The 18,387-nt window shown below is 38.5% G+C and overlaps 1 protein-coding gene across 4 annotated transcripts in view; it reads right to left on the minus strand.

Annotated features, from left to right (window-relative positions):
- The window catches only part of LOC144537748 (liprin-beta-1-like), a 29,412-nt gene extending 12,865 nt beyond the window's left edge, over window positions 1-16,547 (minus strand). For all 4 annotated transcript variants that reach the window (XM_078281607.1, XM_078281606.1, XM_078281604.1 and 1 more), the window contains exons 1-8: window positions 16,424-16,547; window positions 9,393-9,470; window positions 6,520-6,725; window positions 5,035-5,115; window positions 4,475-4,588; window positions 4,249-4,347; window positions 2,327-2,419; window positions 109-226 (exon numbers count right to left, since the gene is read on the minus strand). In XM_078281607.1, the coding sequence (XP_078137733.1) occupies window positions 109-226; window positions 2,327-2,419; window positions 4,249-4,347; window positions 4,475-4,588; window positions 5,035-5,115; window positions 6,520-6,725; window positions 9,393-9,456 (775 nt within the window). In that variant the 5' untranslated portion in view covers window positions 9,457-9,470; window positions 16,424-16,547. The remainder of the gene's footprint in view (window positions 1-108; window positions 227-2,326; window positions 2,420-4,248; window positions 4,348-4,474; window positions 4,589-5,034; window positions 5,116-6,519; window positions 6,726-9,392; window positions 9,471-16,423) is intronic.
- Between the last annotated feature and the right edge of the window lie 1,840 nt (window positions 16,548-18,387).

Genomic DNA, 18,387 nt, shown 5'->3' on the forward strand with positions numbered 1-18,387 from the left:
CTAGAATGTAAAATGTCTGTTTGTCTAATCCTCATAAGCCCTTGTGTAATATTAGACTCCATGAAACGGTACAAGAAGCTCCCAGGCATTTATTCAAACTGCTCCCACCTCTCTCTCCTCCCTCAGCTTTGTTGTGGCTCTCCACCCTCAGCCTGCTCTCGTCCTTCAGCCTCGTCAGCTCCACCTCTCGCTTCTCCAGCTGCTGCTGCAGAAGCTGCAGCTCCTCCTATAATGAGACAAGATATAAAGGCATCATTCTGCAATTTGAATCTCTTTATTTGTAAATGAAACATGGGTAGAGAAAAATGTTATATTGTCTTTTTATTTTAAGTGCCCAGACACATATTTTCGAGCATTTACAAATTCATAACCTGCACAATGTTAACCCATGAAATTTGAATAAAACGATAAACAGGAAAAAGGGAAGGACATGACCAACACTTATAAAACAGTACATCGTAATGTATAACAAGGCATCCAACTAATGACTAAAGACTTTTTTTTGATTGTCAAATTAATTGTTTAGTCTATAAAATGTTCAAAAATGCCTATCACGAGTCCAGGGTAATGTTTTGAGATGGCTTGTTTGACTCAACCAACAGTCCAAAATACAAAGATAATCAATTTATGACATATGACAATTTATTTATATGATATAAAAACAGACAACTGCAGCAAATCCTAACATTTGAGGAGCTGGAACAAGAGAATTTTGGTCAGTCTTGCTCAATAAATGACTTCTATATTTTTTAACCTGTGTCTAAGTGATTAATGGGGACAACAATTTTTGAAACTGGTCCAGAGCAGAGTGAGTGAGTCTTAGTTAGACACAATAACAAAAGTGAAAGGTAAAGAAAAACGTTCTCTGTAGGGTCCTCTCCATAATGTTGTCAGACACTTGTAATAACAATCTGAGCTTGTCAGTGGCAACAACAACCACTTTTAGTGGATGTTTTTGACAATTCCCCCCAAACGATTGCATTGCAGCCCGTTTGGTGGCTGCCGGGCCAAATTGTTGTTTCCATTAGTCACTTAAAACACAAAAACATAGGAAAATAGCGTTGAAAAATACAGAAGTTTCCCTTTAAACCCCTCACTGATAATAGAATTCATTCCAGCACTACACACACATCTTTTAGAGAGTGATTATACAAAGGGGCACTCCAGCGATTTATTTATATCACTTTATGTTAAGTGCTAATAAGTAAATGAAGGTGAAGCAAAGATGGTGAACCTGGTAAGCATTATACATAAACATCAGAATGTTAGCATCATCATTTTGAGTCGGTTAGCATTCTGATGTTATCATTAAGCTCAATGCAACCAAATACAACCTCACAGAGCCATTAGCATGGCTCTAGACTCTCTTGTTTCAAACTTTGGAAAACTCATTCAATGCCACAGAAGACATACCACCACACTGTATATTTTTTACAAGCCGAGTAGTACTCCTTGTGATGAGTAAATGAAGAATTGTACATGTAAAATCAGTAGAGTGGCCCTTTAACACAACATTAGTAAGAATGAGTTAGTCTGTAGAGTCAGTTAGTGATTCAGTTAAGTTTCTGTCCTCTAAACACACTGTGGGTGATTGTGAAATGATTCAGTGCAAGCTCATACTATTCAATTAACTGTGGACACACTGAAAAGGCGGACACGCATATAAAGCTAACACAAAACGTCTCATCAAAAGCTGGTTACTGTTCAAAGAACTACTTGATTGAAATCAAGAAAATGTACCGATTAACAAGCTGTGTAGCTTTAAGATTGGAGAAATATACGATGAAAAGAAAATGCTTACTGTATGTACATTGAGCAAACAGTATGATTCTGTAAATATGTTATTTCAGTCTACAGGTGTTAATAGAAAAAAAACAAGAGGATTTTAACCAGGTACAAATCCTGAAACCGGTACAGGTGAAGGCACTTACAGCGAGTGGTGAAAGTCAGGAAAGCAGTGCGCAGCAGTGGAGAAGGAGCAGGTTTAGAGGATCTTAAGGGCCAGAAAGGAGAAGAGTACAGGCTGGAGATTAAACCTTGTTCACCTCATCTCCAGTGAACCGTTCAGTGTTCCGCTTTGGACGCTTGACAGGTTAGCATGTTGCAGAAAGATGTTAAAATCACAGTAGAAAAGGGGGGAGGAGGAGCAGGATATGGTGAAAAGAGGGGTAAAGAAAGGGAGCAGAGAATGGATGTCATGGGGGAAATCACAAGGTTTTAAACATGTAATGAAGCATTTCAGAGGATAAAAAAAGATTCAGATCTCCTGTCATAGTTCAATGTCAAAGAATACAGTCTCTGCTAACTGAACCTTCAGCACACTCACTTTGGTAGCTTTGAGTTTTTTCTCACACTGCAGTCTTTCATTCTCTATGTCAGTCACCCTGAACCGCAGGTCTGTTACTTCTTGGTACAAGCCCTGGGGAGGAGAAAGAGAACATGACCCATTAAACTCGGAGAGGAAACCTGCACTGGGGAGGTTTATGGAGACTGTGTGGGAGGGAGTTCTGAATCTTTTTTTTTTTTTAAAACAGTGGGATAATTCCTGCCAAAATCACCAAACATTATTTTCAAACTGATGTCCCACTGGAGAGAATTTGAGAAGCTCAGTGCTCACATGGAGACCAATGCTGGACTATAGACAAAATGTCAAAATTGCTTTTATCCCAATCGGCAACAGTGCAGGGTCCCTGTGCTTTAGAGAAACTGCCATTAAATGTCATGTGTATTGTTATTTAGGAGTACTTTCACAGAATTGTCTACTGATTTTTCCTAAGTTTAGCTTATGGCATGTTCCTATATTGCATTTTTCAGAATAAATTGGGCTACTTAAAAATACTATCATTCAGCACAGGAGTGGCCAACACATAAACTCTTTATGGGAAAACATTTTTTACACAATTTCAGACTTTCAGATTTCCAAAGGTTTTCAACACACCGCAAGTCTCTTCATGAATAGTGTGTCCCAATTCATTACTACATAAACTGTATACATTATGTACTTTATACTAATTGTGATGCTGTTGCAGATAGTATACAAGAAATCAACATAGTTTATCATTTTATACTAACAGGAAATGATACAGTACTGACTTAAACTGCAACTTGAGAATGGCACTGCTTATTACGAATAACAAAACTCTCTTTCTAAAAGGTTTAACACTTATTCTGTCTCACCTCCACCTGCAATTTATTTAAAGAGAATAGTGTCCATTAATAGCACATTTGTATATGTCTACTGAATTTTCTAGTGGTAACACACTACACAGTCAAAGCTAGCTGCAAATTAGTATGTGTGGTCTGTGTGAGTGTGTCTAAAATGTGGGCTACATCTGACTGCCGCTTTTTATATTTGGGCAAATCACCACCATGAAATGCCATGCTGCATCAGCTACTAGCAGATCCTGGATCAGCAGTTACCTGGATTAATGCATTTGAGGACCATGATGCAAATTTGGAGTTATAATAAGCACTTTTTACTACAAGTGCTAACAGATTTATGAATGTTTATCTGCTATCATTGGAAAGAGTACACACAGTATACATATATATATATATATATATATATATATATATATATATATATATATATATACATACACACACACACACATATATATATATATATGATGTCTGGTTTGACTGAGTTGTGACACTGAGAGGAAGGGTTGAGATTTTTAACACAAAATGCATAAATCAGGTGCTACAGGTTAAACAAATACAGAAATCAGAATATGTCAGCATTGCTTAAATAGGACTGACACGATATGTTTGGTTTAGAGTTTGATTTAAAGCTTAATGGAGGCTAAATGGAAACAAAAATAAATGCAGTTGCAATTCAGTCAACTCCCTTTAGACATTTTACTGTCTGGAAACACTACATAGTGTCCCAACTAGTAGACAGTGTATGGAAACTATAACTTCCACAGCCCCTCAGAGAGACGAGAGGTATGGATATGGGTGTGTGTGTGTGTGTGGGGGGGGTTCTAGCAGGAAACAGCTGGAGCACAAGGGGTGTTTAAGCCTCTTCTGTAACGCTTAAAGAAGTTCACCTTGCACCATATGACAGATTTCTGAGTCCTCCAGTCGAGTGAGACAGACCTTTGTGACTTTAAAACAATGAGTGGGTGATTTCTAGGAGTCACACATCACATACAGTAAAACAAGCTGCAGGTGCAACTAAGAACTTAAGCTATCTCTGCTCCATTGAACATAGCGTACATGTTAAGGACAGGGGTTATACTGTACCTCATTGTCCCTGTGATCCGTCAGCTTCAGCTTCAGACTGGACACCTCGGTCATCAGCTCTAGCTTCTGGGTCTCCAGTGTTGTCCGGTTCAACAGCTCCTATGAGGCAAGGTGCACACTTGGTAAAGCTGCACTGAATTGTTTTGTGGAGAGATCCGTTTTAAGGGCTGGGATGACAGTTTTAACTGCAGAACCAAAGTAAGGTGACTTTGTAGAGTGTGTGTACCTGTTGCAGCAGCTCCTCAGTAGAATTTAGTTTCTGCCGATGATGATCCAGGCAGTTGTCTAGGTCCCGGATCTTTTCACCTTGCACCTCCACCTGGTCTGTTAGAACACTTACCTGGACAATGGGAGGAGATTAGTATTAGGGCTGCAACAAACAATTATTTTCAGTGTCGATTGACCTGGAGACTATTTTCTCGATTAATCGATTAGTTGGTCTACAAAATGTCAGAAAATGGTGAAAAATGTTGACCAGTGTTTTCCAAAGCCCAAGATGACATCCTCAAATGTCTTGTTTTGTTCACAACTCAAATATATTCAGTTTACTGTCATAGAGGAGTGACGAAACTAGAAAAGATTCACATTCAAGAAGCTGGAATCAGAAAATGTTAAAAATCCTTTAAAAAAATTCTTTAATAAAAACATGACTCAAAAAACAACAAATGGCACTGAGAACTCGGTAATTATTAAAAAAGGCAGCCACGTACAATACTACTTAATTGCCTATTAAAAAGCAATTGTTCTGCTGCCTTGTAGCTACAATGTAGAGTTCTGCTCACAAACCTGAAGAATAAGACACTCTTTGTCACTTTCCAGTCGTGACAGACGTTCTTGGTAAACTGCTTCTGAGCCGTGACCGTTAGTCTGAAATGAGAAACAATACAATGTTGATTTATGTTATCTGAACAAATTGCTGCATTTGTTGCATCAGTTAAATAGGGGTTTTGACTGTTATTTCTTTGTTGAGAGCTTATGAAAAAAGAGGGGGACGGCCTTTAGCTGTCATGTTGAAATACGGGTCTGGCTGAGGAGTCCAAATGAAAATACACACCAGCCTTGAGCTACATAGGTTTTCTAATGGATGCACACCACTTAAGTGTATAGCTATATAACCTCCCTGACAATAAACCCACATAGTTTTCCCTTGAAAACAAGAACAGATAGGAGAGTTGAGTTTTCAGAGACACATGTGAGAGTCAATATTGTTCCCACATGAAAGTGATCTGAAAATTGAATCACAAGCAAACTCTTCTCTCAAATATCACACATGGAGAGACAAGGCCGTGAGGGAAGGAAAACAAGAGCCTCAGCCTGAGTCAATGTGAATTTGGAAGGTGGAAACTATTTCCAGCAGGACTCCTATAGAAAATCCATCATTCACCAAGCACGTCATAACAGCACTTTTACAATAAACAGAGTCTTGGTGTAGGCAGTGGAGCATGATGATAAGATGCAAAGCAGATCAGAGGATATCTACTAAAACTGGACCGCACAAACACACTGATATTATCATACACAGACATGTGCTGCGACAAAGTTTTTTTTATTTAAAACGACTTATTTTGGAGACCTGCACAAAAATAAACTCTGACTATAAGATTCATGATGACATTTTCTCTCTGGACAGTTACAAAAATAATCAGAGATCCTCTAAACTTATAGTCAATTCATGCATCTTGGGCTGATCGGATAGCTATCGGATATCAAATGCATCCAAGAAGCATTGGAGGAGATGGAGTGAAATGCAATAACTCAAAACAACCTGAGGAAGTGGTTTGAGACACATTCTATCCAGATGTTGAAAAGGTGTACATCCATCCATCTGTCTAAGAGACATATGTAATCTTAACTCCTCCAAAGTGCAACCACGTCAAAAGCTTTTGAGAGGCAGAGGTAGTCTCTCACATGGTCCCTGTGATAACAACAGCACAAGAATTGCCCTTAAGTCTGAATCTTTTAACGTTTGTCTCCAATTCCTTTTAAAGTTTAAATGTCTTTAAAGCACTTAAAAGCTGCCTTGTGTATGAATTGTGCTATAAATCTGCCTTGCGTCATCATGCCTTAATACGATTCATCCATGTGTTTGTCTTAGTTTATGGATAGGGGTTAGCTTGCAAGCATAAGTTTTTAGCTGTATTAAATGATCTCATCTGGCTTTCAAGTAGACACAATACACTTAAAATGACAAGTGTAAATGGTGAGATGGGAGAGAGAGAAATGCTAAAGTTTATAAATACATTACTAATACTTTAGAAATGGACTTTTTACCAATCGTCCCTGCAGCCACTCTGCCAGCCCTTCTGCAGTGGAATCAGGGATCTGACACCGCAGGTTGTCCCTCTCCTCGTTGTCCATGAGCTCCAGCACTCCCCGCAGGTCCTCCAGCAGGTGCAGCACCCGAAGGCCACCCAAGAAAGGTGAAGTGGGCGACTGGCAGTCAAACAGCCCGTTGGAGTAGTCCATGGCCTTGGACCCTGGGGAGATAGAGAGGAAGTGTTAGATGTGGGATGGCACAGAGAAACTCTCTTTATTTCACACAATATATAATGTGAAGTTGTGCAATTACAAAAGCTCATTGGGCTGGCAGCCTATTCAAAACAAAAATCTAATGTGTTCAAAATGTAATTAAAATGGCAGGGTGTCACAAAAAAGGAAGGCTTTACGGCCAAAGACATATTTTGGTACTGATCTGTGGGTGTGGTGGGAGCTGGATGACTACCCAAAGTTGTAAATTTTCCTTTTTGTGCAACTGTCTTTACTTATTTTTTTCCAGGACTTGCAGGTTGTGTCTGTCTCAACTTGTAAACAAACTTATTTATCTGGTGTGGGTAGCATTAAACAAACATAGCAGATACCCAAAACTCTGTGTAGGTTCACGACTAGAACTCTAGAATATTTTCGTCAGATTTATGAGGCAGCACGCATTCATGGTTTTGTTTTATGAACCTCAAACATTGGGAAATAGGGTGCCTGATTCCTCTCCCACAGTTACAGTAGAACATAGATGACAAGCCCTTAATCACGATTTCTCGTTAAGGTAAAAAGTGTCTCGCGATATCAGTACACAAGTGCAGAGCAGCATCCAGCTCTCGCTCTCTCGGCCGAGACACACACACACACGACTGCAGCGTGCAGTTCAACGTGGCGCTGTCTCGCGCAGACTACTCTCTTTCTCTGTCCTTTTTAAAATGAGTCGAGTAGCGGACAGCAAAACCTAACTTTACTTTTAATGATAATAAACAAAGAGAAATGTTCTCCCTTCGTCCTATAATGGTCATAAATCACTACTAGTCGAGTAGCCTACTTCCTTGTTTACTGCTGCAATTAATAAAATACAGAAGAGGAGAAAACATCTGTTAATTGTTTGATGGTAATTTATTTGTGCTTTAGAACGTAATCACTGTGAAACGATAAAATAAGCTTTATTTCTCTCTGTCGACTGTACAATGACAATGATATTAAGCTATGAACAGAGGAAAACGCCGCTAGCTGCTAGGCTAATGTGCAATGGTAAACACACAGGATATGGTACACGCACACAGCAGAGCTTGCAAACTGTGGCTTTTTTGTCGACAATGCGAACGCTGTCAACATAACTCGCTGGAAATCCAAAATTCTTCTCCTCACACTAACTGCATAGCTTATTTGTGTAGTTGTGATTAAAAAAAATTCTGAGATTAGTGATTTTACATACAGTATCTAGTCTGATGTTAGTGTTATTACTTCATCCATTACTTCGCAGGGAAACTTTTTACATGTTATCCCCCGTCTTCACGTTACTGATGCTCTATTCATGAAAACGCAAAATACCTTTATTATATATATATATATATATATATATTAAAAAAAAATCACATTTGATGTGCAAAAACTGAATTGCAGCACTAACTACTTTGTGACTTAGGGTATGTGTGTGAGGAACAGGATAATGTAAAGCCAATGAATTTTCCCATGGCCTCATTTAGTATGTTGCCTGAAAACTTCATGCAACAAGGGCCATGTGCATTGCAGTCCTTTGATAATTACTGCTGTTTATCTACTTAATTCCATTAAGTATTTAATGAAAAGATTTGTATCTTACTTTATTTCCCCTGAGAACATTCCGTTTTTTAAATGACTCAATCTTTTACACTGAGGACATTGAGCATCCTTTAGCAATCATTTTACTCCTACTCAAGTTAACATTTGAGCAAAATAACAGCATGATAACTATATTTAGGTACTGTGGTATTCTCTCACACACGCACAAGCGCACACACACAGCAAGCAAATGTTTATAGGTCTTCTATCAAACATCACGTGAGACAGTATAACAATTGAATCTTCTCCTGTAACTGTGGAAACCATATTTTCAGATTTTTCTTGGAAGCAAATGCAGCAACGTGTTGACTGAACTCAAGTTCATGATGTTCCAATCATGTGCTGCTGCCTACTCCACTCCATCTGTCTTAAATGTCAGCCATGGTGAAGATGTCCAACGGTAACAAAGAGGGAGCTCAATAAATAAATAAATAAATAAATAAATAAATAAATAAATAAATAAATAAATATGTAAACAATCATGGCTTCCCCACAGTAGCCAGGGAGTGGGGCTTGATGACGGCTGTGGTTTCTGCGGAAACAGTGGGGACGGTGGGATTTCACGTGATCAGCTGCCTTGCTCCCATTGGAAAGGTCAGTGCTATAATTACACACATCAGCGGAAAAGTGGGGACTCTGAAAGGGAAGCCTGCTCTGCTCATCTGCAGTGGCACAAGTACAGAGTGGCCAAAAGTTCCCAAGCAGGAGTTTGTATTCCAAACTCACAGAGCTTGAATAATCATTAGTTTCCGTCACTGTGGAATGGAAACTTTCTTTCATTTCTCATGGTGGAGGAATGCAGTGGAGGCAGAAAGGACCAGTGATCCAGTAGCACACTTTCAGCATTATTCCAAACTTGTATGTATATTTAGGGGGGGTGATTACATTAAACTACAGGTAGAAGTGGAAGGAGAAGGGCACATTGTGTTACCGTCCACTAGACGTAGTACTCCCAGCTTGAAATTCAATGGTTTCCAGATGTGGCTAGACCCCATAGTAGGCCACCATGCCCACTTATAAAAGTGCTATGGTCTTAAAGTCCAAGTGTACAATGTGGTTACCTGCTATGATCCCATCCATTTGCTCCAAAGCTGCTGCCAACATATCACTGGCATCGGACATCATCTTGCTCAATGAATCTGAAAGAGAGAAGAGAAAGGTTGTGTGAAAGAAACGAGAGAGAGAAGACAAGAAGGATCCATAAAGGACTCTCCATAACAACCACTAAAATAACCTTGTAATTATATTATCTCAAAAGAAATTAAACAAAAACAAGAAATTTTAAGAAGCAAACATGGGATCAAAGAAATTGTGATTGTCACAATTCTATGAAATTTTACAGACTAGACAATTAACCGATTCAAGAAAATACTCCGAAGTTTAATCAATAATTAGCCTTATTGTTAGCAGCAGCCCTAATCCCTATTATTTTCTCCCATCTAGCGGTGAAATTGTATATGACAACCAACTGAATATTACTTTCCAGCCCTTCCTTCTACGGTGGCCGAACCCGAAATTAGCTCTCTCCATCGTTTGCAGCGTTGCTGTTCTAGCCACTCCAATATTAACTTTGGTCTTGTTGCTTTGCCTGTCGCGTTGTCGTTTTAATTCTCTTTTTCACTTCCCTGGAGAGTAATCTCCCCCTGGCATTTGTCACAGTGCCAATAGGTGAAAAAGGGCGAAATGCGGCGGTATGTTCCTCTTTGGCTAATGTATTTTAAAGATGGAGGCGCTACATGGCTGCTGTCATTAGAGTGAGTCGCTCATATGTATTCTGAATGATTCTAAATGGCAGATTCTACGCTTACGAGAATACTTTGATTAGTTGGTGGAAGTAATTACACATGAATGAGTACATATTTGTGAAAGAACAAAGGTTTTTTTGCTGAGAATTAACTCAAAAAAAAATTACACAATGTAGGTTTAAAGCCTGCCTGCATGTTTTTACATTTCCATTTGAAAAACAAAAACATAATAGTGTTATCACTAATCCTGTTATGGTACAAGCTCTCATTTTTCCTTCTCAAATGACTGCTGCATCAAATTAACCACGCAGTCTGTGCCACAAAAAACAAAGTCTCCCTGAGAGACAAAAAACAAAGTGATATCCAGGACTTATTACCCAGAAAGCCTTATTTCCGGCAGTCATGGGTGCTCATGGGCAGGCTCCTATCCGGAATAATGGCACTATTCTCCCAGGGGTCTCAGGCCTCGTAGCACTGGCATGCTCGGCATCTCAAACTTCCATAACAAAGTTGGACAGTATCTCCATGACCAATGAATTCAAACACTTATCACATGTCTTTCCTTTACTTGCACTGACCACTTATCACTTCAAACTAAATCTGATTTAAAGGGGTTGAGATAGTACAGTATGTTAAGAGGGAACTGAAGCCCAGAACTAACAACATATAACAGTGGCTCTACTTGTTCAGAAGTCCAATGATAGAGGGGGCAGGGCCTGCAGGCTTTACTTCATTTCCTCCCTCTTAGGGGTCATAGTGTCACACCCAGCAGGGTAAAACATGGGCATCAAGAGGCTAATTAAACCAATGGCCTCAATATGAGCTGGGGGCTGGGGCCTGCTGTTAAAACAAGGGGCCTTGAGAGCTTCGTAGCTTAATTTAAACACACCACAGAAAGGGGAGTAAGTTTCTTCCACAACATCATACACACTGCTTTGTATTTGCACTGCTCCGTAATCATATCATTAAGCTTGATTATTCTAGTGATCTAGACCCACACATGAACTATTGAATGTAATTCAAAAGGACAAAGCACGTCTTCTGGTCAATAAGCATTCCAGAAAATGCCTCAAATTTCAAAATAAAACAGCTTTCCAATTAAATGTTACAGTTCTCATTGGCAATTCATGACACAGATACTACTACTACTACTTTTTCCTCCACAGTTATTTCCAGAGTTTGATGGAAAACCATCACTCACTCTCACCAGGGTGGAAGCTGTATTTGGTCAGCTGCTTGTTTCACCCCATGGGAGAAACCTAAATCTTGTTCCTTTTTCCAAAAAGAATATTTTTTTCTCTGTGTGAACGCAGAAAACAACAAATGGCATGAAGAGAGAAACACCAGTGTGTGCTATGTTATGCTCTACTCAACTATCTTGTACAGTTTTCTGGTCATGGTGTAACCAAATGTAGAGAAAAGCAGGATGAAAACATTTTGAAATCTAAAACGAATCACAGTGTGTTACCATAATTGCAGCAGCTCTCCTTCTGTCTCTGTTGTCTTGTGATAAAAGCCACATCCAATCTGCTATTATGAGTTTCATGAGAAATCCAATTCAGTGGAAAACAGCATCTTATCAGCCCACGCACAATTCAGAATTTGGGTTTAATTTATGCCGGAGGGAAAAATCTAAAAAAAGAATTAAACCAGGAAATGCATGTGCTGTTGTGCTGGTCATGTGGCTGAAAATGGCATTGAAACTTGCCAAGTAAACTAGCCTGTCCTTTCTTCAGATTCGTAAAACCAGGCACTTTAAAATGCCAGGCTGAGATATTTTCCACTTCTTTTTGCATCTGTGATGAGCAGGTCATCCATAAAGAATGTTTCGGACCAAAACCTCAAGAGAAAAACCCACAGATGAGGGTCCATCTCTTCAACCATGTGAACAAGTGTCTGTAATGATGATTGATAATCCCATAGTGTAGGAGTGAGCACTACACACATTCCTGAGCAGGTTAGTTATCACCCCCAAAACCAAACACTAATGCCTGATACTGACATCCCTGCTGACCCCTGTGGCCTCCCTCCCTCCACCCTTCAGACAAAACTCTGAAGACTTTATTCAGCTGGTGGTATTTTTCTGTTGCCCTGAAAAGACCAAAACCGACAATGATTTGATCCTATTAACAAGTATAGGGCATTTTGCCAAAGCCTGATATATCCTACATGTGCCATACAGCTCCATTGTTATTTCGTCTGAATACTACATCGTCCTGCTGCTGTAAATACCTACCAAGCATAAAATAGTCCACAATGGAAGCATTTTTTACTCATGTTTGAGTAAGGTAAGCTACAAACTAGAGTGGCCAGCTGTTTCAGGAAATAACATAGCCTCTCTTTTAATTAAACCATACATTTGTGACCCGTTTTTACATTTACATCTTTACATTTTTAGTAGGAATACATGGGTTTTGGGGATGTGTGCCACAGACGAGGTAGGCAAGTCATAAAGTATTAAGAGACGGACAAACTTTTTGGTCTTTTTCGTAAGATTTGTAGACACTAACACAATACCACCATTATCCTTTAACTGATACTGATTGGGGGTTGTACATTTCACGCAAAGTCTTTCAACTCCAAAAAGAAATATGCTTTATAGAGATATGGAGGGGGAGGGACAATGCAACTGAAAAGAAAATAGGCTGGGATTATTGGCCCTATGCTGAGTGGACGCACACACACACACCCCTCTGCTGGTGCCTCAAACACTCCAATTGCTTACTTCCAGCTGTGGTACATATGTGCATTTCAGAAATGAACTGGCTCGGACTAGAAAAAGAAGCAGCATTAGTTGTAGTACAGTAACTGGTCGGTGGACGACACTGTTGCTTGTTGTCCCACAAGGCTCAGTACTTGGTCCCTCGCTACTTGCATTTAAATAGTAATCTGTTTTCCAGCTTCACATTGTAAAGTTGATGATACAATCTTGTATGCCATCAGTATCACTAACGATCCATTAAAGCAGCAACCCAACGATCATAAAATATCAGAAAACTGTGAAAAATACCAATGTTTTTATTTTGACAGCAGATTATTCATCAGCAGATTGTCCTACAAAACCCACGAACACCTTGATCATCAACAAAAATCTAAATTTTAATTCTTATACAGAGCTGTTTCATTCAAAAAGAGAACATAATTTTTATACAATGCAGTATCGTATCCTGCTGTGTTAGGGAATTATACTGTGAGCTTTTGTTGCTGCCACTTTGTTTGTTTTTTTACGATTTATAAACCATTGGCCTCATTTGTGTTGTGAAGTGATATTTGATCCTTTACTCAATACACCTATCAAACTTATTATCAATGAAAATATGACAAAGTCAGATTTCATTACTGCATCCAGAAGCCATGGTTCACTTGTGTTTTAATTTAGAAAGCTTTGCTATCCGAGTTAACAATGATATTGCATAGCATCATAAGTCAGTCTTCTGTAAGCTCTTAAACCCTCATACACTATACTCTTGCTTGCAAGAGATATTTATCTCTGCAAGAATTTCTGAATAAATAAACCTTAATTTAATAAACTATCAGTGGTATTAGCAAAAGCAGTTGCGGCAGTCAGTGTAGTAACAGTGGTATTGTTAGGAGTGGTTGCAGTTATATGTACAGCAGTGATAATTTAGCACAGTTTTAACTGCATTGTTTGCTGATATTAATGTATCTCAATTAGGGTTGCAACTGAACCTTTATTTTCAAGCGTGATCTGCTGATAATTTTTTCTATGAATTAAAATGACAATGGCTTCCTATCACAAAGTTCAGAATTCATTTTGTTCTGCCTTGCATGGTAAGGCACTGCTGTGAACATCTCTGACCTGCTCCATCTTTATCTTACCAGTAGGTCACTTAGGTCTTACTGGTTGTTACTTGTGCTCGACTAAAAACAAAAGGTGACAGTGCCTTTAAAGCAAAGTTTCATATTAAAGAAGTTAGAACCAGAAAAAGTTTGATTTTTTTTGTTTTTCTTGAAAAATGACTCAAACTATTAATCAGTTACCAAAACAGTTGCAGTACAGCAGTTGTAGTTATAGTAGTAGCCTACTTAAAGAGGTAACATGGACATAAAGGGTGACTTCCCTGTGTAATCCAACCACCAGTCAAACACCCTGCCTATGTTTACACTTCCCCCTGAGGGATGGTTCAGTGGACTTTTAGTTTGAGCTGCTGTGAGGTCAGACTGTTTGACAGAAATGACAGCCCAGACTTTAAACTAGTGCAGCGGTGGCCACATTAAGACCCTGCACAAACAACTCTTTGTCTTTAAGAGACTCACATGATAGCACCGCAACACTGATCCCAAGTTCTGAGAGTTTTTCCACGTGGCCCTCAACTACATCATAGTCAGAAATCACATTGGAGGGGAAAAATAATAAAGAGGATTGTGGAAAGGGACAGGAGGAACTGAGTAAGCTATCACAGTAAGCCAAGAAAAACTACTACTTTTGTTATCAAGGTCTTAGCACAGAAGCAGCCTTTCTGAGTAAGTCTTAGACTGCTTTTTAGGGCTTAATTTCAAAGTTGTTGCAGTAAAGTGAGACTCAGAAGATAAGTAAAATACTGCAAAGTCAAATAAGGTCTACAATAGGGCCTACAATGAATGAAACCATAAACACAGACGCATCCCTACACTCAGGAAGACCGTCACTCAGTCCTGTCAGGAAGCATTTCCTGGCACATTCTGGAGAAATGTCTTCCTCTTGGTCAGAAATGACAATTTCCCAGCAATCCCAGCACTGACTGCACAAATAAAAACTAAAAGCTGAAATTCCAAAAGCCATTTGTACAGCTCTCATATATAGCAATGTAACATCCGAATATATCATGTGACTTTAAAATGACACATCCTTTCTATTAAAATACTACACCACAAGAGTACTGTACCAACAATCCAAGGAATGCAAATGTCAGGAAAAAAAGGTGCCTAAGAGAAAAATCTAAATAGTAGAAAACTTTGGGGTCTGTGCCATGTTGATCTTACTGCAGGCCAGGTTTGCTAATAATACCAACTAGGGTCGATAGTGGACTTTCCCTCCTCTTTACCTGGCTGAGCAACAAATAAAAGACTGTTGCCTGAGGAAACAAGATGATTGGTGCCAGGAGATTAAATGTGTGTCTTCAAAAATCACTGAGCAATGTGGAAATGTGCTATATTATGCTAACTCCCCCACTGTAACATCAGATATGGGCTGTGCAAGCAAGTGTTTTGCAAGGATTTTTTTTTTTCTGAGCAGCCAACAGTTAGCCGTGATAGTGTGGTAGGATACAAATGTGGTTATTGTCACAAAAGGAAATAAAATCCTTTGTTATGCTACTCAGTTCTCTGCCCGGAAGACATCATTAGAGGTGCAGAGAGGGCTCCAGCAAAGAGGGCTGCCAGCAGGTCATGCAGCGCCTCAGGAGGGAGAGTTTTCCTGAGCATCTTTATACAACAGAGGTATACCCAAACAAAGACTGCAGATGTCTGAGATTGATAATAAAAGCTAACACTGGACCAGAAGTAGCTTTAAACTGGCTTTGTGTTGGCTGCGACTGCCTTCTGTGCAGCAAATGTGGGTGGGAGCCAAACTGGAGGTTCACCACAGTGATTCATGATTTGGCTTGTACATTAATGGTGATGAATAAATTAGCTGTGGTAAACGTTTTCACATACAAAGCTAGCATCATTTAACTTGCTTTAACTACAATGCCCTTAAAAGTAATTAATCAGAAGAAAATATTACTTTCTCCCATAAAAAAATGTCTGTTTTTCTCTCTGGATGGCAACTTACATAATATGAATTAGTAGGTTTTATATGTGTATTCTTTGTTAATATAAAAAAACACTTATGGGCTACCTTTGTTGAGTACGTTAGTATAGTTATTCTGCCATTAACAAAACAACAAAATAATACTAAAAGTCCCGAGGATATTAGGTAACGTTAACGTTATGGGAATTGCTTCTAATACCAAAGGAAAACAATTAAATAATTAGTTACATTAACAAAATTAGACAATTACAATAATAACCATCTTTCAAGTTACCACAAATACTGCAACTTAAATAATTATAGTAAGTAAGTTAACGTTACCCAAAATTAGGAACCCAAAATATTACTAACAAGTGAAAATGAGCTAAACTAAACTCTGTTAGTTAACGTTACGTTACGTTAGCCAACGCAAACACATTGTATCTAACGTTAGCTACCTTACGTCCAATTAAATTGAGTATAACAGAAAAAAACGCGTTGGGTCCTGCTTTGAACACAATTAACGTTAAGCTAGCAGCCTAGCGAAATCTTGGACAAACACACTGTTTAAACTAACTTTATTTCGAAAGTTCATTTAAACTTTGGTTTAACTTACAGTTTTCGACCAGGAAATGTAAAAGAAGGGACCCTGCACTCTCCGGCGGCTTTATTCCAAACACTTTCGGGACTTTTCACAGGAGCTTCATGGTTAGCGTCCACCTTCTCATTGAATTTCTCAGTGAACTGAAGTTTTCATCCAAACTAAAAGAGCGATGTCAAGTTAAACAGACAGCAAGGACACTTCCGGAAGGGAGGCCTTCAAAATAAAAGCGTAACATCCGTCAATTGTTGATATTGGTTCCCAAAAGGGTCTCAAGTTAATTCGGGGAAGGGGGTGGGGGTTGTCGTGATACTGATTATGTTGTTTCTGGCCTGTAAAAAAAAATGCACACTTAAATCAAACAGAAGGAAAAAACCATGTTCATTTTCACAGTACATTTCCTCACGAAGTAATGCCCTAGCCTGTGATAAGGGTCACAATATACATGCTGATGTAGTTTAAGGGGTCACAAGCCAAAAAAATATAGAATATTTAGTTTTTAAAAGCTGCCTAACTCTCAAACTCTGTTATTTATGGCAATATTGCCTGCAGCATGGCATGGACCTGGTGGACTCTCTGTTATCTCTTTACTCTCATGTTTCTGTGAATTGAACCTCAGTTTTAATCTTGTTGTTCAGTAACAGTGTTTCTGACACCTTCAAACAAATGACATGTAATGGTTGTAATTGTTTATCAGATAAGTGTGGTTCAAAAAGCATGAAGGTATTCCATTTGCAGTGTACATGCTGTCATTTTTTATTTCTGTTTTCTTATGTGTTCGTTTTTTAAGGGATTGAAATGAAAGAGACAGGCTAGCTAACAAAACTTGGGCCTTTTTCCTTTACGTGGGAAATATATTTTTTTTCTCACTTTTTTACCATGTTAATTGAATGGAATGGTATGGTTTAAGAGTTTGCGATTAAAATGCGCATTATTTTGAAAGTCCGTACCGAAAACAAAAAAAGTCTAATGTAGGCTATTTCTGTAAATATTCAAAATACTTGTACTTATTTAGCACTGTTTAGAAAAACTTGAAAAGTGGTAAAGTGTAAAGAAAAAAATATTACAAAAATATTTTTTTTCAGAATCAAACGGAAATCATTTCAATGATCGAAAAGTCATTAACCGATTAAAATTACGAGGACACCGTAAAAGCAACACCTGTATGTTCGTCAATCTTACCAGTAAAAACTGAAATCAATTTTAGAGCAATAAACAGCCTATTTGTTGCGGTTTATCGTTTATCTGACGCTGTATTTATCATTCCAATATGCATCTTGCACACTGCATTTGCACTATTACTTTGCACTCTACATTCCACTCCATGTGTACTTGTATTGATATTATGTCTTATTTTTATAGTTGTATTTTTTTGTGTATTGTGTTGATATGTACCTATATGTATATTGTTGTCTCTATTGTAAAGTATGTGTCTATATGGCCAATAAAACTGATTCTGATTATTATATATATTTTTTTATTTAAAGGATAGGGTTCCCTAAAAGTTCCATAAAGGTTACAATGTTTTTCTCAACATCTCTATATTTGCATTTTTATGTTTGGTTTAATTTCTATTGTTAAAGAAGTGGTAATGGCTTTTACCTGGATTCACTTCATCAGTGCACTAAATAAAAAATGTTGCTAACTGTCTCTAATAGTAAGTGTAAACACTTTATATAAAGACATTTTATGAATTTACCTCATAGAACATGAGTTCAAATCAGTGATGGACAGTAGTGGAAAGTAACTAAGTACATTTACTCAAGTAGGATGTAGACTGTACTTTGCTTGAGTATTTCCATTTTATGCTCCTTTCTACATTTTGAAAGCCAGCATTGTAATTTTTAGCTCAATGGTGTTTTTTGCCCTCAACTGCTCCTTCCAGGCAGCGCTGCAACCGCTGCCTCCAAGGCACTTAACCCTAACCTTAACCCTAACCCTAACCCTAACCTTAACCCTAACCCTAACCTTAACCATAA

This window comes from Sander vitreus, chromosome 23 (assembly GCF_031162955.1).
Source record: "Sander vitreus isolate 19-12246 chromosome 23, sanVit1, whole genome shotgun sequence".
In the NCBI taxonomy this organism is placed as follows: Eukaryota; Metazoa; Chordata; class Actinopteri; order Perciformes; family Percidae; genus Sander; species Sander vitreus.